Here is a 27,485-nt window from a genome sequence, read left to right on the forward strand (position 1 = left end):
GATACAATATAAAATGCTTATATCAACAGAAGGCATTTCCACGAATAAGCTGCACTTAATTAGAAACGCAAAGTATGTAATGATTATTGCCTGATAGTAAAACTGTATTTAGACATGCCCCAAACTTTGGTAAATTGACTGCAAAAATTTGCGAAGCTCATAAAAGATTATGAGAATATTAAATTTTTATTTTATGAATGTTAAAATAAAGAAGTGGCCCTTTCACTGGCCATTTCTCAAAAAAAAAAAAACGGTCTTCATTTTTTGTCAAATTTCATGTCAAACTTGTCTAAGTTGTTAATAAAACAAAGATAACTGGAATACATTGGTCAAGAAAATACAATTTAAAATGATTCTACTTGAACATTTCACATTTAATTAAACGTTTTACTTTATTATTTGTTTGTGAGATTTACTAACAATTTCTAAATGTGTAAACTGTTTATACAATATACAGTGTAGTATACAATCTAGTCAAGTAACATTAATTACTAAAAACATTTTTATATATATTTTAAATATATTTTGATATAGTATTTTGTTCTTGTTGATGATTTAACAAAATATTGAAAATATTGCAAACCTAATGAAAAAAATTTCTGAAATTGCATGATATATATTTAATCTGACTTTCATTTGATTATCAACATTTTATAAATGTTAAATTAAACAGGTGGTTCTTCTTATACTGATTTGTTGAGAAGGTGTGGAAATAACACACTGATGTGGTGTTGTACTTTAAACAATCTAGTAACACAATAACCACCACCTAGTTACATGTGGACTCATTTTAAATACTAAAACATAAAAGTAATATTTATTTTTAATGTTAATGCTTAATTTATTGCTTGAACTTCATAAAAAAACTCAATTCAAAAGCTAATAAAATAATTGCAAACCTTGTAAAAGATTAATAGAAAATAAATGATTTATGCAATGTTTAGTTTGACCTCCTGAGTTAGACATTTTATGAGTGTTAAATGAAACAAGCAGTCCTTAAACACTGACGGTTTAAGAAAGAAAAAAACTGATTTCATTTATCATGCCCAATTTTGAAATCCATCCATGCAATGTGTCAGAAACAATCTACAGTCAAAGAAGAATAACCAAGTACCATCTAGTTCTGTTTGGTCCTAAAGTCCTTTGCACTTTCAAAGCCTGAGTCCCTCATCACCACCAGACCAAACAGCAATCTGATCAATTAAAGGGTTATTTTGGAGAACAGAGAGGAAGGACCAGAATACACTCCCATTCTCTGTTATGATTTGGTCAACAACACCATGGGAAAACATGGCATATTTCATAAATGACAACTAAACTCAAATGAGTTTGAGGCTGAAATAAGCATAGTAATGGCAAAGCTTGCTTGTTTGGTCTAGAAATTCAACAAAATAAAATACTATGTTCTTCTCTGATTCATTTCCACATAAAACACACTAAAAGACATTCACGTTATATAATCTTTTAAGAAGGTGAACTGGTAACAAAAGTGGTCGTGAATGAACGAACAAACTAAAGTTTAGCCATCAAGTTCATGAACAAACCTCATGCTGATTTTGTGTCTTGTCTTGTTAAAATAATTTCAACAAGAAGGTGAAAAAGAAAAACAATGACAGAAGATATTCTTTTAACAGGTTGTGTCTCTCTAAAGAGTGAAAGACAGGCAACAACTATTTTAATTGAATACTATACTACTTTAAAATAATTACTACTCCAGTAATTATTCTTTGCATTTAACCCATCCAAAGTTCACAAACACAGCAGTAAACAGTGTGAGTTAAACACAGAACCAACTACAAAACAAGATACTCAAACAACTGATAAAAGTAAGATCAAGCAAAACATGTTCAAATCTCCTTTAAAACGGTTTTAAAAAGACATTTAAAGTACCCAGGGATGGAAAAGACTCTAATTTAACTACAGTTTGCAAATCATTCCATAAAAGGAAAAAGCACATTTTCCAAATTCCTAGCAGACTTTTGAAACTTTAAACCTGAAAGAGCCTTAACAATGAACATATACATATGCAGTTTCCTCCTATGATGTAAAGAAGACCATAATTAGTAATAAAAAAGTGACTTTTAAAATGTAACGCACTCTAATTACAAGTACTTATTTTTTGGAATCTAATTACTAAAACAATGACAGAAGATATTATTTTAACAGGTTGTGTCTCTCTAAAGAGTGAAAGACAGGCAAAAACTATTTTAATTAAATCCTATACTACTTTAAAATAATTACTACTCCAGTAGTTTATGCATTTTAATTTAAAATGAATAATTCAAAATTAAAACGGGTCTCAGATTAGAAAATCTATTTCACTTCATTCCAACACTGCCATCTGTTGGATTCAAAATATCAGGAAAAACAAATGCACGTGGTCTGAGCTTTTTGTATCTTTCAAATGTTCGTACTTTATATTGATATTATAACTTATTCCTGTTGATGGATTTGTTTAAAGTGACAGAAACCAACTAACCATAAAACATCACAGAGCTCAAAGTCATTGCAAACACTCACTGAGAGCCTATGTGCTGTTGCTTGTTTCCCTCCAAACAAATCGATGTCACTTCCTGTAGGGTGATGACGTTAGGGATTTTACCAGCAGGAAAGTAATGGGAGTTACCCAAAGTTAACAGATCAGGGTGTTTTTAGACCATGATACCTGATTGGCTGACGTCATAGTGACGGTAGGTTTAGGGGGATTATTTTGATTGCATGCATATGCATGTGGAAACATTAAAACTTACAACACAGAATGAATTATGTATATATATATATATATATATATATATATATATATACATACATACATACATACATACATACATACATATATATATATAGGTATATACAAACATATATATATATATATATATATATATATATATATATATATATATATATATATATATATATATATATATATATATATATATATATATATACAATAAAATATATAATATATTTTGGACTAAGTAGCATTGTATGTCCATCTACAAAAATGACTAGTTACTATTAGTCCTAATATCACAGAAACAGAACAGATGTGAGATGTTTTTTTTTTTTTTTTGAGGAAACTAGCCTCATCTTGCCCAATACTTAAAATAGTTCAAGTCTTGTTCTGACTTGACTGACATGATTCTTCTTTCAGGTGTGTGCAATATTTAGTTCAGCTATAAAAACCTATTGTAATCTGAGTAATCACAGATCTCTTCTGGCCAAAAATGAGGAAACACATATTTAACCTAAATATTGAACTGTAATGTTTTCACTTTATTTGAAGTCTCTGCAGGAATATTTATATAATTTTATATAACATAAAAAAAATTTATTATATGTAATTGTTGAGTACTATATACAGTATGTGTGTGTGTGTATTCCCTTAGTTGTAGTAACACCAGTAAATCTTGACCTTGTGAAGACTTTTTTTGTTTGTTTTTTGTCCCTATGAGGAAAACAGCTTAATCGTTATACACTATGACATTTTTGAAAAATCTTAAACAGCAGAAAGTTTGGTTAGGAGTACGTTTACAGGTAGGGTTAGGGTAGGGGGTTAGAAAATACAGTTTGTACAGTATAAAAACTCTCTCTCTCTCTTTCTCTCTCTGTGTGTGTGTGTGTTATCTGGCTGGTTATAGGTTTCTTTCCAGTCTTGAAATATGAGGGTGTGGCTATAGAGGGACAGTAATTAGCAAAGAAAATCACTGTTCCTGTTTCATTTGAGCACATTCATTGCCATCAGTCACATAACCTGCTGAAACAGGTAAGAAAATTCAGTGACAATTGAATCAGTCTTATTGTGTTGTGTGTTATTGTAAAGGTCAGTGATTATAGCTAGATGTTTCATGTCAGCAATAGTGATTTCTGTTCTTTTTTGTCTGGTTTATGGTTATCAAGGAACCACTTCTTTTGTCTGTGTAATTGCTGTAGGGTATGTGTGACGTTTGGATAATCATAACACTAAGTATATGGCCAGAAACATACTAAAAGTATTTTTGTTTCCCGGGGGTATAGGGAGGAGTGTAATCCAGGCTAACAAATATTCAGCAATAAACCTAAAAGATTCATGGTCTGAATATATTCTTTGTGTGTAAGGGTTATGATTTCTTTTGCAATCCAGATCCAGTCGGACAGCATTTTTCCCAGCAGCATGTACAGGCTTAATACAGGCCCAAAGGCTTTTCTAGCAAACTCCGTGTTAGCCTTTAGCTTTAAAAGTTTTTCTACTACATATGTGTGGGTAACTTTGTGATAAAAATGTCAGGTATATTTGATAGAAAAACTGTATGGCTTTACACATATAGCAGACATATCGAAACTTAGATGATTATATGAGTTGACTAATGCTTTGGATTTCCTGTTAACACCAGATGACCCATACTGCATTATATGTGCTGATGGTTATCACTTTCAAGACAGTCTTGTTTTGATGACATACACTTGCATATGAAAACAAACACTGACACAAAGAAATGGCATTGACATTTCTGACAGATTTCTGACAAACGATAGATAGATAGATAGATAGATAGATAGATAGATAGATAGATAGATAGATAGATAGATAGATAGATAGATAGATAGATAGATAGATAGATAGATAGATAGATAGATATTTTCTCATATGGATGTTTAATGTATTAACAGAAGACCGAGATGGCATACTCCACACAAACACTGGCTGGAGGCTGCTTTGGAAAAATATACAAGGAGAAGTATGGAGACACATGGGCTGCTCTGAAGAGAGTTCCTATAGGACTCATCAGCAAACAACAGCTGGAGAGAGAATGCCGAGTTTATCGGTGTGTATATATATCTGATATATCTTTAATGTTTAACTCCTGAGCTTAAAATGATAACCATGAAACATGACTTTTAAACTCCAGTAATGCTCGGCATACAAACGTGGTGAGGCTTCTCGGTGATCCTTGGCTGAAAGACTCCAAGTGGAACATTCCTTTGGAGTTCATCTCTGGGGAAGATCTTGAGACGACCATCTTCAAAGTACAGCTTTCTAAAATACAGGTAAAGATGTCTAATGCAGCTCAAATTAAAAATCTGTCATCCTTTACTCGCCATTCTCTTCTTTCTTCAGTGAGACAGATGAAGAAAAAACAGAAGTTTAGCTGAATGTCATGGTTGGGTGCTTTTTTTCATATAATTCAAACAGTGCTTTAAGTGGCCCAAAAAAGTGCCGGTACTCTATTATAGCCAATTAATTTTTTTCTTTTCTTTTCTGTTTTTTTTTTTTTTTTTTTTTGATGACTCCCCTCATCCCCTGAGGTAACAACAACTATATTGAAGGGCTTTTATATACAGCAGTCAACATATAAATCATTTTTGTTTGAGCTAGAAAGAACTACTGAACATAAATAAAATGTGCAAAAGAATTTTGAAAAAATAGCCTTAGAAAGAGCTACTGCATTACTGCATTCAAACTCCCAAACTGACTCAAATGATTCGCGAACCCACTCCGAACTCCCGAACTGATTCAAATGAGTCGCGATCCCCAAACTGACTCAAATGATTCGCGAACCCGCTACTAACTCCCGAACTGATTCAAATGATTCGCGTTCCCCGAACTGATTCAAATGATTTGCGAACCCGTTACGAACTCCCGAACTGACTCAAATGATTCGTGATCACCAAACTGACTCAAATGATTCGCGAACCCGCTTTGAACTCCCGAGTTGACTCAAATGATTCGCAAACCCGCTACGAACCCTCAAATTGATTCAAATGATCCGCAAAGCCGCTCAGAACTCCCAAACTGACTCAAATGATTTGCGATCCCCAAGCTGACTCAAATGATTTGAGAACCCGATCCGAACTCCCGAGCTGACTCAAATGATTCACGCTCCATACTCTGAACTAGTAAGAATTATGAAGCATGCGTTGTGAAGGGTGCTCTGAAAAGCGGCAGCGCAGGCAAATGATTAAAACCTCTATTAAAACAGATGTCCAGATGAGCGTAGCGGTACGCTAAAAGCATGTTCTGGGCGCACTGAGAGGTGGTGGTACGCTCAACAGCTATATTTGGATGTGGCGGTACTGAGTACTGGTGCTTACCGGCCCACTTAAAGCACTGAACAAATATATAATACTAATCTATAATTGTATTTATATTTTAAAATTGCATATTGATATAATATAATAATGTATAATTTAGAAGAAAGTAGCTATTCCAGGTGCCATATTCCATACAATATAATGGTATTGCTGACATGTTTTCTGTACTATAACAGCTAGCCAAATTCAGTTGGAATTTTGCTTGGTTTAATTAATAATTTACTGTATACTTTAATTGGGTCTTTGCACATTCAGTTACATCTCAAGTGACATAAGGATGAGTAGGCTAATTGATGACAAAATTTGCATTGGCTGAACTATTTCTTTACAACATTTTTAAAAAGTATGCTTTAGATTATGTATTAGTGGAGCCAAAATGCAACAATGTTTTTTGTCTTCATCAGCTGACTCCAGCAGTGAAAGCCACAATCATCACTGGCATGTGTGAAGGATTGTTGTTTCTGCACACTAAAGACATCGTCCACCAAGACCTCAAACCTGATAACATTATGGTGAGACTGAAAATGAGCTGTTGTTTTTTCAACTAAGTTTTCAACTAGGTTTCATTTGTCTTGGATATTGCTCCTTATAGTCTTCTGAAGAAATCATTGAGCAAAATTTGAGTTCTTATTGAAATCTATGACTTTTGATTGCAAAGACTCAAAAGCCTCTGCACTTGAAATCTTCTACACATTGTGGTGTATATTGACTAAATAAATACACAGGTCCAATTTGATCAGCTTTTTTCCTAGAACATCAGAAAAGATACTTACTTCTCTTTTCCCATTTCAGGTGGAGCATCAAACCCATCGTGCCGTGATCATTGATCTAGGACTTGCTAAATTCTTTCGAAATGGACTCTCCTCTGCAGTAAACTTGGGCAATGAAGCATACTCTGCACCAGAGATCCTACAGATGAACGGTGTTCGTGACAAGCGCTCAGACGTTTGGGCCATGGGCAAAATCATAGCTGAACTCTGTGCCAGGATCAGGTTACCCACCCAGTTTGTCTCTCCCGTCAAGATTCGTGAAACTCTAAAAGACCAGCCGTACTGTAATCCAGTATCCAGAATGGTGGAACCCAATCCCAATTACAGAAGTACTATGGCTGGAGTCATTGCAGACATCAGGAGAGCACCTTCAGCTCAACCAACAGACATTAGACCAAAAGACATCACAAGAGACATTACAAAAGACGTTACAAGAGATGTTACAAAAGACGTTACAAGAGACGTTACAAGAGACATCACAAGAGACGTTACAAGGGACATCAAAAGAGACATCACAGTGACACATGGAAATGACATAAGGCCAAATCAAAAGTGGTATCCAGCAGGACCTTCTGTTCCTAAAGAGTTAAATAAACCTCAAGCTTTATATTATCGACAGAGTCCACCTCAACAGAGAGAGATGGGAAAGGCAATAGTACCGGTTAAGGGTGAGGCCTTGAATAAGCAGCTGTCCCTGATGTCATTTCCTTGTCCTCTCCCAGAAACCGGGAGAGTGACTCAGGAAAGCTACATCGAGGAGAATGGAGCTCTAGTATATAAAGAGATCGTCACGAAGGACGGGAGAATCGTTAAGTATGAGAAAGTGCAAATAACCAAAGATTCTTAAAAATAACACTTGTGAATAGACTTGTGTTCTTATAAACGTTGGCATGCACTTTAATTTTACACAGGTGAAATGCTTTTTTTTTTAAATAGAAATTCCCACTGGAAAACTATTATAGTGAAGTTGATGTTATTTTAGGTTTTTGTCTTTGCTGATATCCTGTTTATGTTCATTCAACAGTATTTTTTTTTTTCATTTGATGTAAAGAATAACCATTAAAATGTCAAAAACACCAATGTGTTTATTTATTTTTCTGTCATTAATAATGTGTATATCACACACTGAAATGTATTCAAATTCATTTGCACAATAATGGCAATCCGGTCTCCAAAAGTGGGGGAAAAGTCATAAAGAGGAAGGATACTCTGAACTAATATTTTGGCTCCCTCTGGTGGACTGGAAAAGTTGGGACCTCAAATGTCACTTCATGCATTTGCTTCATTCATTCCGAGAGATATTTCAGTATGTTTCCTCCAGATATGCACCTTATGTTTTAGAATTACTGCTATATGAGGACAATACTGCATGTTTAAAAATAATCAGAACTGATAATTATGTTTCCTGCATTTTCAGTTTAAAAAATATTAGATTTGATTTGATCAATACACTACAAAATGTTTTAACTGCTTCATTTTACATTAAAATAATAATAATAATAATTTAAAAAGGCTGTCTCTCTAATGAAATAAATGGTAATTGATGTTATCATCGATTAAGAAATAATTTGTGGAGAGTTTCAAAAACTAGCTTGCAAAGCATGCAAGGAGTGTATTTTAGGGAAATAAATTATGAAGAAATCTTTAAGTTTCCTTTTCTACAAGTTTGTCTTAAACTGTGCGTTTCCCTTGATTTAGAACATGTGCTCAGGTTAGTTAAGAATGGACACACTTATTAATTACATTTATTTTATTTTATTAAATAAAAAGTCAATAATTTTAAATGTTGCTATATATTTAGTCTAATTTGTCAATTGCATCACATATATAGTACAGTAAGAAGATTTTCACTGCCATATCATATCCTTGATATGTGCTGAACTTTAAACTGCACTGTAAAATCTTGTGGTAGTCTTTTCTGAACCAACATAAAATAATGGAGTGAACTACTCTCTGTTTGGCAAAAAAGATAAAAAAATAATAATAATAAATAATAGTAATAATAATAATAATAAAAAGCCTTTACTGTAGGTAAAGTATAGTCCTAGTATAGCTTTTCCAAAATATGTTTTCAACGACATCTGTAGGCCTAATATTTACTGAAAGGGTTCAGGATTATGAGTTTTTCATATTCAGTTTTTTTGTATTATTATTATTTCTTTCACCAACTAAGGCCCTAGGAATTCCATATAATTTTCTTCACAAATTCTGTTGTATTTTTCTTTTATTTATGGCGGAGAAATTTCCATAACCTCCGTTTTAATTTTTCTGTATTAGTTTATTAAGTATTTTTCGGGGGGGGGGGGGGTTCGTTTTAATTTTGTTTTAATGGTTAATTATTATTGTTTTTCATCAAAAAGCATAATATAATTAATTAATTGAATTCAAGAAACTTGCCATGATAAACAGCAATTTATTAAAGTTTTTTTTTCTTTAAAGAAAAAAATTCCTTTTTCTATAAATTCCGGTTGAACCAATTCACTAAATTGGACTGAATCGTCCATTAAGATTTGAAATAACATTAACGTAGTCGGAGCGTTAACGGTTTTTATTTAAGTTACCAAACATTTGTTATAACTCTAGTAAACATAAGTAAAGTTTGACGTTTAAATGCCAGTACAAATTACTAATACAAATGGTTAACTGAACCGGACCTGTCATTTAACAATTGGTTGCGTCAACGGCATTTATTTTATAAATAACTAGTTAAGTTGTCCAAAGTAATTTAATGATACCATCACAGCGTTATTCAAACGGACCTTTTCACTGACTTAATGACGCAATTACGTGCACTTGCTAGCCTGTTCCATTTACGTGTTCTCCGAATGCTAAAGAGGACTCTCACCTAGCCTCTGAAGGAAGTGACTTGGAAGGATCAGTCCTACCAAGGAAGTATCCTTGACATTGAGAAACGCCTAGTAAAAGAAACTTGAGACGGCGCTGACGCCACATGACTGTGATGTGTGACATCAAATTACTGCAAGTGTGCAGGAGCGCTGATGACGACACAGCTGTGTCACGATTGGCAAGATTCAACACATGACAATGATCAAGTGTGTTTCGGGATAGACGAACCTTTTCAGTTTCAATAATGGCCACAAATCTGTGTTTTTAGAATGGTAAAAGCTTTTGTACTGTTACTATCGCACTGTTGTTTTGAGTCCTGTTTATCATACAACACTGATAAGAGCATATATACCCCACTGTATTAGTGTTTAAATAGTATATGAGGGTATGACATGGAGGGGGGTGTACCTGGGACGCTGGGTACACCGTTGAGCCTTCTGGAGACGCTGTGGGCTTAAATCAACGAAACATTGATGAAGCATGGTTCCCACTGACCCCAATGACTTAACTTACCCTCCTTTTGTTTAACCACTCAACACCGATTGTTACTATCAAGAGTTTCCTACTAAAGGGATTGAAACATCTATTTGTATTCTCAAAAATATGTCTCTGTATTAAGCACTATGTAAAAGCTGTTTCAGTTGCTCATGAAAAAGTTGGTAAAACAACAAATATTGCATTTAATTCTCTTCATCTGTGATAAAGTATGCAAACGCCACATGAGTGTCACTAACTGGAGCTGAAGATGTCCAACTTGACATGTCTGTTTTCAACTCTGCCCCCGACTGCAAGCGGCTACTCTCGTTGATCGCCATCTGTAGCCGTTCTTCAAGTCTAACTCACCCTATGTTAGGGCATAAAAGAACCGGTTCATTGAAACTAAATATCCGAAAGAACTGTTTCGGAGAAAAGAACTGAACTTTCCATCACTAGCCTATACATGAGTTGTACGGAGGACGAGAAATGACTTAAGAATAAATAAATAAATAAATAAATAAATAAATACAGAGACGTTGGTTGAGACGTGCAATGAGCTAAAGTAACGAGCCTGATTTGAAAATGTAAGAAGCAAAAAAGTACAGATTTTTGTGTAAAAAAATGTAAGGAGTGAAAATACAAAGTAATCAGAAAAATAATTTAAAGTAGCCTACTGATACCAGAAAAATCTACTTAAGTACTACTTAAGAAGTATTTGTAGGCTACTTTGTTACTTCCCATCTCATAGGCCTATTTATAATATATAATGAGGTCCAGTTATAAAAATACTGTCCCCAGCACTTGTCAGTAAATACTTTTAGTTTCAATTTAGATACGGTGGGTGGAGCTGATGATCTTTCAGCCTTAAGATTTATATCTCTGTTGAACACAAGCTGATCCAGTTTGCTTCCACAGGGTTGAAGAGGTAATTGCGGACTGGACAAATACAGTGAGTACACATAATATTATTTAACCATTGTTTAAACGTACACTTCTTAGGGTGAAACCCAAATAGAAGTGAGCATCCCTATGCCCTATTACCTTCAAAGGGCAGAGCCCTTCAAGTGACTTATTTTGAAGGGTGTAGGGTCATTACAGTCTCATGTAAACTTTTGGAACTCCCTTAGCAAAGGGACTGACAGACTAAATGTTGTCTAATTTTGACTATCGCTGAAGAAACTTATTTTGTATTACATTAAAATAAAGACAAATTGAATTATTTGACAAATTAAATTATTAAATTTGTATGTGAATTTGAAAATTTGCTTCAAAATGCACAGCAAGAACTCATAACCCAAGATCACATGACTACAATGAAATCACATCTTAAAAACTGATCATCACACATTTATTTTAACTGACAGACTTCTGGAAGGGCCCTTTGTAAAAGGTTACATTTGGTCAAATTTGTTCACTTTTATTTTTAAATGCCCCTACAAATGACATTCCCTTCATGAAGAGCCCTTCAAGGAAAATGTGTTAATGTAGTCACCATGAGATCATCCACGGTCATCCATCTTTCTTTAATATTGGTGATTTTTTTATATTTTTCATATAAATCTTAAATGAAATTCAAACTTTTGATCTTTAAATTAATAAGAAATAAAACATTTTTGAAATCCAAAATAAATAAATGAATAATTCTTATAAAAAATATATTCTGAGTTATATAAAAAGGATTACTGGAAAGTAAAAACTTTACTTATATAGACTTTTAACTTTGCTTACTGAATCTTTACAGACATGTCCAAAATAATTAATCATCATCCACTGGGAAAAGCTGATTGTTGGACATGTGGGTCAGTATATATATATATATATATATATATATATATATATATATATATATATATATATATATATATATATATATATATATATATATATATATATATATAATTAATTAATTAATTTATTTATTTATATGAGTCAATGAAGTAAAACGTAAAGTTTGGATTGGAAAGGATGATTATTTACCAAAATTCTAAATATAGAACATTATTCAGTTGTAATATATATATATATATATATATATATATATATATATATATATTTATATATCAGCATAATCTAATTCATGTTTAAATGTTCTTCTATTCTACATTAAAGGCATGATTGTTTTTCTGATCGGTCAAAATCCCATCAAGTCTGTAAGAGAAATGATACACCTTATTTTGAGGTAGGCACACCTCCTGAAACATAAAATATTTCTTTGAATTGTATATATATATATATTTTTTTTATATATAATTTTTTGTAGGTCAATTTTTCAGTGATGGGTGGTCTGTGGGATATCTAACTTTAAAAGAACAGTTCAACCATAAATAAAAAGATTCTGAATATTCATACCTCTTCAGGCCATCCAAGATGTAGATGAATTTGTTTCCTCATCAGAATGAATTTGGTCAAATGTAGCATCTTTCATTAGTAGAGGCAGCCATAGAGGAAGAGGAAGTCAGATGCGGTATTGCACAAAATGTAGATAAAAAACAATATAAGAATAGTATGTCCTTATTCTCAGTATGTATAAAACAGTAGAAGAAAAGTACATGAAAATGGCAAAAATTAACTACTATTTCTGACAAGAGAAGAAAGAAAGTGTTTGGATTACTTAATGTTTGTGTAATGGGACTGTTAGTTTAAAAATAACCTTTAAGGGCCTTGTGGCAAAATAAAACCAACAATATCAATAATTTTTCTTATTCTTATCTCAGGCGAGCAACAACATCCAGAGTTCCATACACCTGCCAATAAATGGTGTATTTACTCACCACTACAACAATATGGAGAACGGCAGTCAAACATATTCTATGAAAATTATAAAGAATGGCAAAATTGTTGCCTGTGAAGACATCAGCTTTGTTTATTCAAATTAAAAGTCAGACAGAACAAGCTTGAAGTAAATTATAAGATCCCATTTGAAAGTTGTAATGCAAATTCAGACTGATACCGATAAAATGTATCTACTTTGTTTGATATCAGTGGTATAGATTTAGTTGTAAGCAGATGTATAATTAAAACTCTACAGTTGAAATACAGAGGTTTTGTGTAAATTTATTTCAACCAATTGTTGAATAAAAAGAGCTAAATAAACCTATGAGATTTTTGACCATATTTGTTATCTCCTCCCCTCTTGACTCAGAATATATAACATGCAAATTTGTATATAAAATATAAAAAAAAAAACATGGTTATTGGTTATTAGTTAAACCATGGTAAAAACAAAGTTTTGCTACACTAACCATAGTTTAACCATGGTATTTATAGTGGTTATAGGCTGTAATTGGCAATAAAAACGCCCCCCCCCCCCAAAAAAAACTATACATTTACAATAGTAATTCCATGGCTAATTTTCATAAGGGATTGTGTTAAGTAATGCAAAATAAACGTTAATAGATTATGACATCACAAAATATCAGGGAGTGATTTTTATTTGATTGTGATGCAAAGTGTAAAAATGTAAGCCATGCAGGGGAAAGGACCAATGATAGTAGTGTAGCCTATGTGTGCTACCCGCTCAGTCCGTCTGTTTATCAGTCATATAAATCTTCATGTCAGTTTTTTTTTTCACATATTAGAAGTACAGAACGCCACATAGCAACTTTTCGGCACTGCACTAAGCTAAAATCAATCGAAATCATCACAAAAAGTAAAGATCAAGTGCCTAACAAAGTCTTTGGCAATGGCGAACCCTGGTAGAGCATCCTCCAGCACCATGGGCAGTCAGACCAGATGAAGAAGTTTGACACCACTTTGATTTTGCTTTTTTGACCATGAACAGGTGAAAGAGAATAAATGCTTATCAGACCTAGTTGTTTTTTATGTTTCTTATGATAAATATACTCCTTTTCCCTCAATGAATGCAGTGTTACACACTGTCGTTTTCACTTTTTTTTTTTTTTTGCATCCACATGGAAGTCTTTAAACACATGAAATATGTGGCTTCTATAAATAATGCTTACAAAAGATTGGTTTTTGACATCCAAATGAAAATATATAAAACAAAAAATTGTATCCAGTAATTAAAAGCAAGGATAGTACACTCGAATAAAAGGTGTGGAACTTCTGCAAATATCAGGTGATCAAAGTAAAATTTCATAGTAATATGTTTGTGGTAACTTAATAAGTAATATTATATTAATGATAAAACAAAACCATTTAACATTGTGATTGTTAAACTAAACTAAAATGTTATTTTTCATTTAAAACATTTATTTTACTGTTTAAATCCAACTAAAACATATAGAGGCCTCATAATGAGCTTCTGTTAAGCGCACTGATAAATCGGTCTTGTATCAAGGAGTGGACAACCAACATGATTTAGTAATGAATTTCCTATCCATTTTTAAGTTTGTGTGAAAATCTGTGTAGTCCATGTAATGACGTACTTTGTTATGGTTAAAGAACTTGCTTTTCAAGTCCAAATATGTAACCATGCATCTTTGTTTTGCCCATAGAAGCTGCTTTTCCTTTCTGTTTTACTCATAGTGGGTGTTGTTCATCAGTCTTACAACAGTGATTTGATCAAAGCATACAGTTCACAGCATTTCATGGAATTGTAGAATTTGTAGAATATTTTCATATAGAAAAAAAGACAGCTAACAGAAAACAACCCTAATTGACGTCTGCCTAATATTCATGTCTTCTCTAAGATTGGCTTGTATACATGTCAAACATCTTTATAATAAACTGGATATTCCAGTCTCTTCTGACAGACAATAGAGGTCACACTTTTCCTTCTTGAAAATATTCCAAAAAACAAGTTCAAGAGCCAGAGAATGGTTATATGGCAAATGGAGATTATGTTTCAATCTTTTGGAGATTATAAACACTTTATTGTAGTCTCAGAGGTATTTACACCTATTAAAAACTCACTTTAATTGTCAATGCTTTTCAGTGCAGTGAATTTAAATTAATTAGATTACCCAGTAAATAGCTAAACATTATTTTGGGGTGGAATTTTGGTTAATTCTGAACTGTGTAATATATAACACCTTTCATTCGCCCAAAGAATTCTATTTTAGTCTCTATTTTATCTACCTGAAATAAAATATGTTTGTAAAACACTGTTGTGGAGAATGTGTGGCCTTGTTAAGTTCATGGCATGAGTTTCTCATTCTTGTCCTTTATTTCTGTTTCTTGCTTGCCTTCCTCTGAAACGTTCCTGCTGACAGATGGGCGGAACGGTTATCACACGAAACTTACAGAGATCTCTGTGGAAAACTAGTCAGTTAGGTCAGACGTGAGTCACTAGAGGAGCATTAGCAGAGAAAATGGTAAGGAAATAATGAAATACATTAAAATTCACGATGAAATACAGTATTCTGTCCTTTATGTTGCTTAAAATAAATATATTATCATATAGATATCTATTTTTATTTTATTTAATTAATGAGACCATTCAGTCTCATTAAAAAAATAAAAAATAACAGGCTTGCAGTTGTAAATATCATTTTTGTGATAAAAGGCATTTAGATTGAGTGCTGATGTGATCTTTTCTTACCAAACTACTAGGCTACAACATCCTGTAATAAATGTGGGTTGAAGAAAAACTACAATGGATCACTACCGTATGTATTTATTTCAGATGAATTATGGACTTTTGATGTGCATAGAAATATGTTTTTTACCTGTGGATAACTTCTGACACAACAAATTTTTAAACTTAAGGTTTAAATGTAAGTGTGACTCTGAAGAAGAGCCCTCCCCTTTTTCTCTGGTAAGAATTCCAAAAGAATATTTTTTTTTGTTTTGAATTAGTTTATATTTTCTGTTTACATTTCAGTAAAACTTTTTTTTTTTTTGCCATTTTTATTAGTTTATTTATGTATGTATGTAGTTTTTATTAACTTTTGTTATTTTAGTAAATCAAGATAAACTTAATGAAAATGAGAAATGTTGCCTTGGCAGATAACTGTAATAAAATAAGTTAGTTTATATATCCATTAAAGTTAACTAAAATAACCCTGGATGAGTTTGAGTATAAAACCACTTTTACATTTTCTTTATCTTCTCTTAGATGAGCAATGCGTTGGTTGCATCACACAGTAACAGCAGCGTCCAGAGGTCCATGGTCGTACCGAGTAACGGGGCAATGACTCGACATCACAACGATTTGGAGCGAGGCATACAAACATATCAACGTGTAGTCATGAAGAATGGCAGAGCTGTTGAAACCGAAGAATACAGGTTTTATTCAACCAATTAAAGGATACTTGAAGAATACAGAAGAGCAGTTTTTAATGTAACTAAAATGCTGTGGGGTCTTTCTGTGCTGAAATATAGAATAGATTAACGACTGTTGTCTTAATGCTTGGTCTAAATTAGATGATCATACTGTCTACTAACTATTAGCTTTACTATCCTTGTATGTTGCTTTACCATACTTGTACTTGTCCGGGTTGATAAGATATCTACTGTGTAATGTCAATAAACTGAGTTGGAAGTTTATAATATATTAACATGTTGCCATTAAATCTGAACTTTCAGAGGAACTGTGATATAGTATCTTCTTTCATGCACCCCAAAACCAGAACAAATCACTTTGATGTAATATATATATTTTTTACCATCAATATCAAATCCATCCTACTTATTTTTGTATTTTAATCTTTTCAGTAAGTCACCCGATATGCTGTTTATTTAAAAGTATGGTTCTGGTATTGACCGTGATGGGGGGGGATTCTAGAAAGACTGCACAGAGAACAAGAAACCAAAATGATTTCTATTCATTACAAGGAATTAGAGATGTGTGTGTTAAGAAAGTACAATAATATTGGAAAGACTTCTCAGAGAGGCAAGGATTTAGAAGTGTGAGGAATCATGGGCCCTCTGGTGGTGGAACTGAGAATTAATGAGCATTGCCTGTATAAAGCCCCTTTCACACTGCACATCGGACCCGCAATATTTCCGGAACATTGCCGGGTCGCCTTCTATGTGAAAGCAACCACGTCCCGGGATTGATTACCGAATTGAACTCGGGTCGGGGACATAGTAACATTGCGGGGTTCGACCCGGGACGAGCGCCGTGTGAACAAAAGCCAGATCTAATTCCGTGTCGAAGTGATGATGCACGTTATCGTGCGACTCTTTTACCGGCTGTTTTGAAGGAAGATCAACGTTCGTGACAAAAACATATGTGCAAACTGTAATGAAGCAGAGATCAGTTAGTTTCTCACTTTCCGCGCTGACGCCGAGATCGTTTGCTTGCTTCAGTGAAAGTATAACGTGCCAAGCGTTGTCGACTCGTACATTACACATCACGCGCTGATGTCACGTGTCGTTACGGGATCTTCAAGGGTTGTGTGTTAAAGCACGCACATATACCGGGTCATCACTGGCAGTGTGAAAGTGCAAAATCTAGCGACCCGGGAACAATTGCAGGAACAATTTACCTGTGTATTTTCCGGAATGGCAATGTGAAAGTGGCTTAAGAGACATATGAGGAAATATATGGAATTATTATTAACAAGGAAAACAAATTAAAATAGAAAAGGAATGGGGGGAGTGGGATGGAATAAGTGGAAAAAGGATTTTAATTCTGATTTCCAGACTTCACAGGGGACAGGAATCATGGAAATTAGTAATAGTTTGTTAATAGTTTCACTCTTCTCTTTAATGTTTCATCTGCTACATTTAGATTTTGTTCTTGGTAAGTGTATCTGAAAAGGCCCTGCAGCAATTTCTAATGAATGATTTCCTGACAATTTGAACCTGTAATCACTAAGAACTGGAAAAGTGAACTTCATTGGTTAAAATAGAAGGAAGGATTCCTGAAAGTAGGCGGCTAAAGAGAATTACTGCCATCACAAGGTATTTCACTAGCACTACTGCTGACTGATAGTTGGTGCCGTTCATCTGGTGTATTTTGTCTGACTGTCATGACATTGTTTAACAGACTGGACGATCGCAGTGGTAAGAACAGTTCATTAAAATTTAGATATCATGTTCAGTCTGTTTATGAATTTTAATAGCTTGTAACACTAACTGCATTATTTTTTAAATACAGACATTTACATACATTTACGTTAATAAAATGTCCTTATGCATATAGAAATTACTATTATGTTTTTATGAGAGAATAGGGTGGAAATAAAGGTATTACTCATTAATTTTTGAGGTTTTATTATTGCTTTATTTATGTTTTTTATGCATGCATGCTCTTGATTGCTTTACTAATATTTTAAAATTGAGTGAAAAGACAGTTTCAGAATTGTTTAATTTATTTATTTTGTGGATAAAAATATTTACAGTAGGTGCTTTTAAATATAATAATTTTGTTTGATGTATTTTGTATTTTCTTTATTATTTTATATGTATTTTCTTATATTGTAAAGTGCTTTGAGATTATCTTTTAAAGATGCTATAGAAAATAAAGTTATTATTATTATGTCTTTAAGAAGACATAATTTACAGCAGTACTAATGCTCTTTATAATATTTATTGACACTGATTTGAGGCTTGTCAAAGTTGAAAATGAAAGCAAAAATGACATCAGTCAGTATGAGTGGCATGAGTTAAGTCTCAAGACATCTTTCTGTCGGGAAAAACAAGAGGGACAACATTTTTTCACACTTTTCCTGTAACTAGTGCTTGAAGTTTAACACAGATGTTAATATGCTCTAATCAGAGGGGTTAAAAACTAAACACAACATGACTTTGAAATGTAATGAATGTATAAAATCTCTGAAATTTAGGTATAATTATTACGACTTCCTGAAAAACATGAATGTTTATTTGTTCAGAAATCCATAATTTAGCTTGAACACTGAGGAAAAGACATAAATCAATGAGAATTTAGTTTAATTATAATCAAGTAATTAAACAATGAATTCATTAGAATTTTTGAATGTTTCTCCAGATGGCTTTTTCAGCTTCTACGTATGCTAAAGGAAGCTTTGGAAAGGTGTATAAAGTAACCTATAGAAATAAACCTGCAGCTCTTAAGAAGGTGCCTTCCACTGTCGTAACTATACAAGACATTCAGAAAGAGAGAAACATATATCGGTGAGTTTTTGTATATATGCTAAAAATATATGCTGCTTACAGAACTAAATTGCATTCAGTCCATATATATATAAACTGCTCCACCCATTTGTGTTGAGACAGACATGAATCAGTTTTGTTCATGAATCAGTAATTCTTCCCAGCATGCTTTGTATGAGACTGGATCGGCAGAATAAATGTTGAATACATTTTGAGTGTTATTCTGTGTTTTTGTGAAAAGTGAGAAAATATAAAATTAATAGAAATCATGAAAAATTAAGAAAAGATTAAATTTTTTTACTATTTAATATGTTTTGTGAGTCATTACTGTGTTATATTACATATTGCCTAATATATATATATAATTATTATTATTGTTTATTTTTTATTTTTATTAAACATTTTAACCTACTGCCATTTGTGATATTTCATATTTGGCAAATGTGATTTTATTGTAGGTCTCTGAAACATTCCAATGTGGTGAAGCTCCTGGCTGAACCCTGGCTGGACTCTCAGGGCATGTGGAATATTCCATTGGAATTAATCTTTGGAAAAACTCTAGAAAACCTTATGTTCGGCTCACAATCATACATGGTTGTACTGTTAAAAATTACATTTTAATTGATCTATTTCTATTTACTTTTATATAAGAAAATTAACTGATAACATTTCAGATCCTAAACTTAGTTAAAAACTAGATTAAAATTCAAAAATGTTTTAATTAAATAAAGAAGAAAAATAAAAATTTGTAGAAATGTGCTTAAGGAACAAAAAAAAAAAAGAAAGAATATCAGAAAATCACAATATGTCTAAAATATTTAGTCTATCATTTCTAAAACCTAATTGTTCAGAAAGCAACACAATTGAAAATGACAAACAAACAAACATAAACTTTTATCTCTGTGCACAAAATAAAGATAATATTTTACAGGAAAACCCATAACCTTTAATGATATATTACATTATATTGTTTGATTTTTATCAATGCAAGTAGTGTTGATAGCTTTTTTTTTTTTTCAGCTATCGAAACCTATCCTGATTACCATTATCCGTGGCATGTGTGAAGGTCTCGCTTATATGCACAACAAGAATATCGTCCATCAGGACCTCAAGCCCGACAACATCATGGTGAGTTAATAAAGGGTTTTCTGGCTGTGTGACATGATTTCTGATCTGACAAGGAAATGTGTTTGAAAACAAATTCCTACATATACACTATCTTAATTCATGTAAACACTTTTCAAAGTAAACATTCTATTTAAAATGATGCAGAATGTTTCTCTAGCCTTATTAGCCTAAACAAAAAGCTTATTTAAATTAGCTTTCCTGGGTGTCTAATTAGCTCTGGAAACATATTCACACCATAGCCTGAAGATTATACTGTATCACAGTTTTTACTGTTATTCATAACTTTCCATAGTTTAATACAGTACAATCTTCATGCTTTGATAGAATACGAATGTATCTCTGGAGGGGATTAGACAAAAACAACAGCTGTGCTGCCTAATATTTTTGTGGAGACGATGATACAGTACCATTCAAATATCTGGGGGAATAAGAAAAATAAATGAATACATTTATGTATGAAGGATCCCCTTAATTTGATCAGAATTTGTAGAAAAGACATTTACAATGTTACAAAAGATTTCTTTCTTTTGAAAAAAAAAAAAATGCGGTTGATTTTCTGAACTTTCTATTCATCAGAGAATCCTGAAAAATGAAAATAAATAAATAAATAAAAATAAAGAAAGCAGCACAATTGTTTGTATTAATAATAGTAATAATACATCTTTTTTGAGCAGCAAATCAGCATACCAGAATGATCTCTGAAGGATCATGTGACACTGAAGACTGGAATAATGATGCTGGAAAATCAGCTGATAGAAAATAAAGAAATTTGAATAAAACACACTCAATGACAGCTGAGTAGAACCGTATTCGCGGCTCCTGAGGCAGGTTGAACTTCCTCAGCTGGCAAAGTTAGAACTATTTTTGTTGTGCCTTTTTAACAATGGTTATTTAATATCTTTACAGGTGGAATACAACACTCACCGAGCTGTCATAATTGACTTAGGCCTCGCCAGGTTCCAAAAGAATGGGCTTTGCTTTGGTGCAGAAGGAGGCAATTTGTGTTACTCTGCCCCGGAGATTTTCCAAGGGAAACACAGAGACCAGTACTCTGATGTGTGGGCCATGGGTAAAATCATAGCAGAGCTCCTGATCGTGCCCAGAGCGAGGCTCCCTCCGACTATCACCACTCTCTCGGTGTATGGAGCCATGGGTTTAAATCCTTATAGTTTCCCCGTCTCTCAGATGGTGGGCAGCTTTGTTGTGTTCAGACCTACAATGCAACAGATCTTGGGAGATATTATTAATGCAGGAAAGAGGTGGATTTCGTTCAGCTCCATTTTAGGGAATGTAGGACTAGCTATTTAAAAGATTCCCAAGAACCAAGAAGATTTGGGAATGAGTTTATTGCTCAGTAACATAATTTTGGAAATTTTACGGCCAACAGTCAAAAGAAACTAAATTATTTGTAAATGTATTTTTGTGAGATTATAAATTAATTGTACTGCTTTTTTGTCAGAGATTATTTTTCCCCCCTGAGATTTACATACAATTATTTTAAAGAATGTAAGGTGTTTGTTTATTACAGAAATAAAAACCCTTTCAAACTTCTTTATTCATGTGTATTTGTTGGCATGTTACACTTTCAGGTATTTTGAGATGTTACTGCTCAGAAGTTGCTCATTCATGCTTCAGAAAGACTTAATAATCAGCATAGTTTCAAATATTTCTCTTAAAAGACAGTGAAAATGTGGAAAATGCTATTATTTGAAGTTTGTAGTTCAACCACTAAATCACAAAAAAAATAAAAATAAATAAAGTTATTAAACCATCATTCAACTGCAAATTCAATTTAAATGTTCAATTCTTTCAGTGTATATATATACATATATAACTATAAAATAAAAATATTACAGTATTAGAAATCAATCATACACTTTTCTTTACTTTATTCCAAAACGCATCTTCAACTTCAGTGAAAGCTGAATAAAAACTGAACTTTTACATTTATATTAACTGATCCCACCTGCAGGGGCGGATCTAACGGGGTGGCATAGGGTGGCAAATGCCACCCTAAAAGAAAGCCTTGCCACCCCTGCTGCCACCCCAGTTGGCAGCAACGAATTAATGTTTATGGCCAATTTGAAAATATATGAACACAAATCTTTCGTGATTCGTGATCCGGCTCAGAACTCCCGAACTGATTCAAATGATTTGCGATCCCCAAACTGACTCAAATGATTCGTGAACCCGCTACGAACTCGCGAACAGATTTAAATGATTCGTGATCCCGCTCCGAACTCCCGAACTGATTCAATTGATTCGCGAACCCGCTTTGAACCCCCAAACTGATTCAAATGATTCGCGAACCAGCTCCGAACTCTCGAATTGATTCAAATAATCCGCGAAGCCCCTCCGAACTCCCGAACTGATTCAAATGATTTGCGATCCCCAAACTGACTCAAATGATTCGCGAACCCTCACCAAACTCCAAACTGACTCAAATGATTCGCTATCCCGCTCCGAACTCTCAAACTGACTCAAATGATTCGCAATCCCCATAACTGACTCAAATGATATTCGCGATCCCGCTACGAACTCCCGATCTGATTCAAATGATTCCCGATCCCCAAACTGATTCAAATGATTCGCGAACCCACTCCGAACTTCGGAACTGACTCAAATGATTCGCGATCCCGCTACGAACTCCCAAACTGACTCAAATGATTCGCGATCCCGCTACGAATTGCCGAACTGATTCACATGATTCGCGATCCGGCTCCGAACTCCCGAACTGACTCAAATGATTCGCGAACCTGCTCCGAACTCTGACATATATTCAGATATAAATGTAATTTAAAAAATAAATTAATAATTTTCGATTTTCAAATATTGCACCTGTCAAACATAGTTACCCACTTTTAAAAAGCGTGAGGATACGTAACAACTTCATTTTGTGTCAGAACTTTCACACTTTCATTCATAAATTCACCCGTTTGTGTTTGAAAAGGACAGGGATTGAAACGCGGAAATGGAACTTGCTGTATAAAGCAGAACGTCACGGAATTCGGCCATTTTTTTTATAATAATAAAAAATAGAGCATTTAATCAAATCTAGATAGTGTCTGCAATATTAAAGGTGTTCAGTACCATCGCCCCCTACACGCAGAGTAGGGCACCAACTCCCAGAGGGGGCACCATCCCAGTTGCTCAAAAAAAAAAAAAAAAACTTCCTCCGCGCTCGCGACCGCTCGCACCTCATGTTTGCGGTTGAATGTTCATGATTGATGGATGAACATCTATGCCCGGGTAGAGTACATCAGCAATCCAACGAAGAGAAAAGAAAACTAAAAGTAAAAAAAAAAAAAAGACATAAAGTTGGCTTGACATTAGACGTTGGACGAGTCTCTATTTAGGGACCGTCTCTAAAGTTACATGCGATATTGGTATACACTTTTCTAACGTCAGTAGCATTTGAAGAGAATGACTTATAGTCATAAAAACAACTCTAATTGTTCATGTAGGTGTCAGCTATAATGTACAATTGTATTAAATGTTTGATATTTATTAAAATTATCTGTAAATCATATGTAAATTATGCTACTCTTTCACATGGGCTCAAACGCAAATTTGAAGCTCAATAGCATTTGAGGAGAAAGGCTTGCAGTCATAAAACAATCGTAATGTGTAATAATATTTAGGTTAAAACGAGGCCGTTCATCACTTTCAGGCAAATTCCTGTGAAAGTTTTTTTTTTTTTCAGGTTCCCTTACGAAAATTACCCATGATTTTCACAATAACACCACAAATCATTGTTCTTGTAGCCATGGTAACTACAAATTAACCATGGTTTTGTTACTTCAAATAATAATTTACAAAGTATTAATATACTGTAATATTTTTTTGTTGTTGCTATAAAAACAGAACTAAGCCATCAATAGCCTTTAAAATGACTTAAAATGCATTATATAAAAAAATAATGAGGCAATAATGATTGGTTAATAATAACACTGTTAAAATACACGATGTAGGCAAATTTAAAAAAAAACATTTATGTAGCTACATGTTATTACAAATGCCATGTGATTGCTGCTGTTACACTTACAGGACAATCAAACCCTTGTTTAGGCTACTGACCAAACATTTAATTTATATTCACTTAATCTTTCATTTTTGGCCACCTTTTTGCTATAGATGACACAGCCTTTATAATTTCTTCAAAAAAACAAACAAACAAAAAAACGTGCAAATCACAACCCTTACAAAAATAAACCATGGTTTTATCATAGTAAAACTGCTTAATTTCCTTTTGCATGATTTCTGAATGCTTGGGACTATAAAATAAATTAGAGTCATAATAAAGTTATAGCCACAGGTAAATGTCGAGAGCTACAATTGTGATTTGTAAATAATACAATTTATACAATTTAAGTTATTTTTTCATCCCAGTAGTTTTTTCCATCATCATATTTGAGGAAGGGGGGCAAACAATAAATCCTGCTTATGGGAACCCTTAAGGTGTTGTTATACAAGTCTCTGGGAATGTATGCTCTACTACACACACACACACACACACACACACACACACACACGCACACACACTGAAGCACTTGTGGTGTTTTCAGCTCTTTACTATATTGACACATGATGTAGGCTACACATGTGCACATCAGCGCGCTAGGAGAGGATTTCACCATTTCATTTGATAAAACTATCATCATTTATTCGTATCGTATACACAGACTGACAGAAACGGCAATGTCATTACGACAACCTGTCAAAATAAAATTTCAGTATAACTTGAAGAAATTCAAACAGTAGTACTATTGCACAGTAGAGCATGCTATATGTCAAGTAGGCTTAATAGCTAATAATAATAGTTTATTAATAAACACAGAAACTCTGTCTACAACTCACCAAAGTAAAAGTTTGGTCTAACTCAAAGAAATTATGTAAGAAATTGCTTAGTAAAATATACTTAAAAAAATATATACTAAAACATTATTTTAAAGGAATAACACACAATTTTTCATAGAAGTTTTAATTTAAGCTTGCCAAAACAACAACACCATATTTTTCAAAAACAATTTCTAAAAGTACATTTGTATTTGTGCTTATAATGCTTATTTATTTATTATTATTGTCAGCTAATAAAACCTATGCTTCAGGGGCCATATTCATATAACATCTAAGGCTAAATGTGGCTCTTGACTGGTTGAGTTAGATGATGATTAACACCTAACAGTAGAAAATCAGTTGAGTCTCCCCATCGGGAAATGTCATTGGTTGTTAAAATCTTTTGTTTCTTATAATAAATTGACATATTGATAACACTGAACCTTTTATAATGCTCTTAATTACATGTCGATGCATACTGTATGCATTAGTGAGTGTGGTGGTGCTTATGGGGTATGGTCACTTATTCCTTATATGAACTGTTTCAAATGCAAGACATTGATTGCATGAGATTAAGTTTGTAAATGATAACTTGTGTCCTTTTGTAGTGTGCACATACATTTTTCATCAAACTGTGAAAACTGTGACTAAATTCAGTATATATACCTACGTCTGCCATATGTTGCCACCCCTCAAAAATTCCTGCCCCCTTCTCGCCACCCCATCAATATTTTTCTAGATCCGCCCCTGCCCACCTGTGTCTATTAACTCATTAGTTCGGTCCCACTTTATATTAGGTGGCCTTAACTACTATGTACTTAAATAAAAAATAAGTACAATGTACTTATTGTGTTCATATTGTATTGTAAAACACTTTTGCTGCTATTGAGGTGGGGTAGGGGTAAGGTTAGGGAGAGGGTTGGAGGTATGGGTAAGTTTAAGGGTGGGTTAAGGTGTAAAGTATGGGTCAACAGTGTAATTATAAATGTTATTACAGAAATTAAATACAGATGTAATTACATGTAGTTTTTAAAAAATATAAGTACAATGTAAAAACATGTATGTACAGAATAAGTACATTGTACTAAATGATTAATTAAAATGCAAGTACATAGTAGTTAGGGCCACTTAATATAAAGTGGGTCCATTAGTTCTATAGTTTACAATCAGGGTGAATTCAATGACATTAATTTTGACAGAAACAGATCCAGTTTACTTTACTCTGGTTCCTTACTCTTGTATTATATGTAAAATCATGTTTAGTGAATTAAGTACTGTCATGGTTTATTGAATACTGTCGAATACTTTTCTATAAACCCACGACAAGCATAAATAAGATACAATATGATTATACACAGTTTAAATGATACAAAAACTTAAGACAGCACTAACCCTTTTTTTTGCAGTTAAACTCCATTCTGTACTGTTGAATGTGATCCGGTGCTTTTTTTGCAGTTCGTTTTTCCATCCAGCAGAGGGTGTGTGCGAACAAAAACTAGAGAAAGTTCTTTCAGTTAGTAAGGTCAAAGTCCTTTTATAAATTGTCTCTGGTAAGGTGCATTCATTTGAAAAAAAAAAAAAAAAAAAAAAAATATAATAATAATAATAATAATAATAATAATAATAATAATATATATATATATATATATATATATATATATATATATATATATATATATATATATATATATATATATATATAGTCGTATTTATGTGGGAACAGTAGATAATTTCACCTATATTGATAGATAAATAAATAGATAATGCAACCTCCAACCTCAACAGCACGTGTTGCAACTGTGTGACACAAATCACTTCTTTGTACACAAGTCAAACGTGTATGATGTAACGGTTTAATTGTTTTATGAATTCACTGATTCCAAACAGAAAACGGATATGTCGAAGTTGAACTATAACTTTTTTTTTTTTTTAAAGAACGGACCATAAATGTTTATTCTATTGCAGTGATCCATCTGTACAGTGAGATCACCTGAGGGTGTGAGCATCACGTGACAGTGAGAATCTGGATCATCAGTGGGGTGTGTCATCGGTGAAGCACCTCTAATGATTGGCTCACGGAGGAGAAAGAGAGGCAGAGAGATACATTACCTCATAGCAGAGGAAAAAGAGATGAGGTCATACTCACCTGACTCATATTCCCAACTCAGAGAAGCATTTTCACTCAGTTGAAACCTCAAGTGTGTGTGTGTGTGTGTGTGTGTGTGAGTGAGAGAGAGAGAGAGAGAGAGAGAGATTGAGGGGGAGGGGGAGGGGGTCAGTACAGTCATAGAGCTCAATAGCAGGAAGACCTGAGTGATGGTCATTGATAATAATATATCTTCAAATATAAATGATAAAGCAAGTGGATAT

The 27,485-nt window shown here is 33.3% G+C and overlaps 1 protein-coding gene and 1 long non-coding RNA gene across 2 annotated transcripts; both read left to right on the forward strand.

The window, feature by feature from the left end:
* Positions 1-3,620: 3,620 nt before the first annotated feature.
* Positions 3,621-7,926, forward strand: LOC128031028 (cyclin-dependent kinase 1-like). The gene is made up of 5 exons (XM_052619217.1): positions 3,621-3,766; positions 4,651-4,805; positions 4,890-5,028; positions 6,477-6,584; positions 6,865-7,926. The coding sequence occupies exons 2-5, from the start codon at positions 4,660-4,662 to the stop codon at positions 7,687-7,689; spliced, it is 1,218 nt and encodes a 405-aa protein (XP_052475177.1). The 5' UTR covers positions 3,621-3,766; positions 4,651-4,659; the 3' UTR covers positions 7,690-7,926.
* Positions 7,927-15,372: 7,446 nt separating this feature from the next.
* Positions 15,373-16,649, forward strand: LOC128030366 (uncharacterized). The gene is made up of 4 exons (XR_008187883.1): positions 15,373-15,442; positions 15,681-15,736; positions 15,837-15,885; positions 16,186-16,649. It is a non-coding gene; the product is annotated as an uncharacterized LOC128030366 (long non-coding RNA).
* Positions 16,650-27,485: the final 10,836 nt, after the last annotated feature.

This window comes from Carassius gibelio, chromosome A16 (assembly GCF_023724105.1).
Source record: "Carassius gibelio isolate Cgi1373 ecotype wild population from Czech Republic chromosome A16, carGib1.2-hapl.c, whole genome shotgun sequence".
Taxonomy (NCBI): Eukaryota; Metazoa; Chordata; class Actinopteri; order Cypriniformes; family Cyprinidae; genus Carassius; species Carassius gibelio.

Excerpts from the sequence above, each read along its gene's own strand:
- LOC128031028 (XM_052619217.1), top strand. The coding sequence starts at position 4,660 with ATGGCATACTCCACACAAACACTGGCTGGAGGCTGCTTTGGAAAAATA. Across the intron at positions 4,806-4,889 it reads AGAGAATGCCGAGTTTATCG|TAATGCTCGGCATACAAACG; the intron begins GTGTGTATATAT and ends TTTAAACTCCAG. Across the intron at positions 6,585-6,864 it reads TCAAACCTGATAACATTATG|GTGGAGCATCAAACCCATCG; the intron begins GTGAGACTGAAA and ends TTCCCATTTCAG.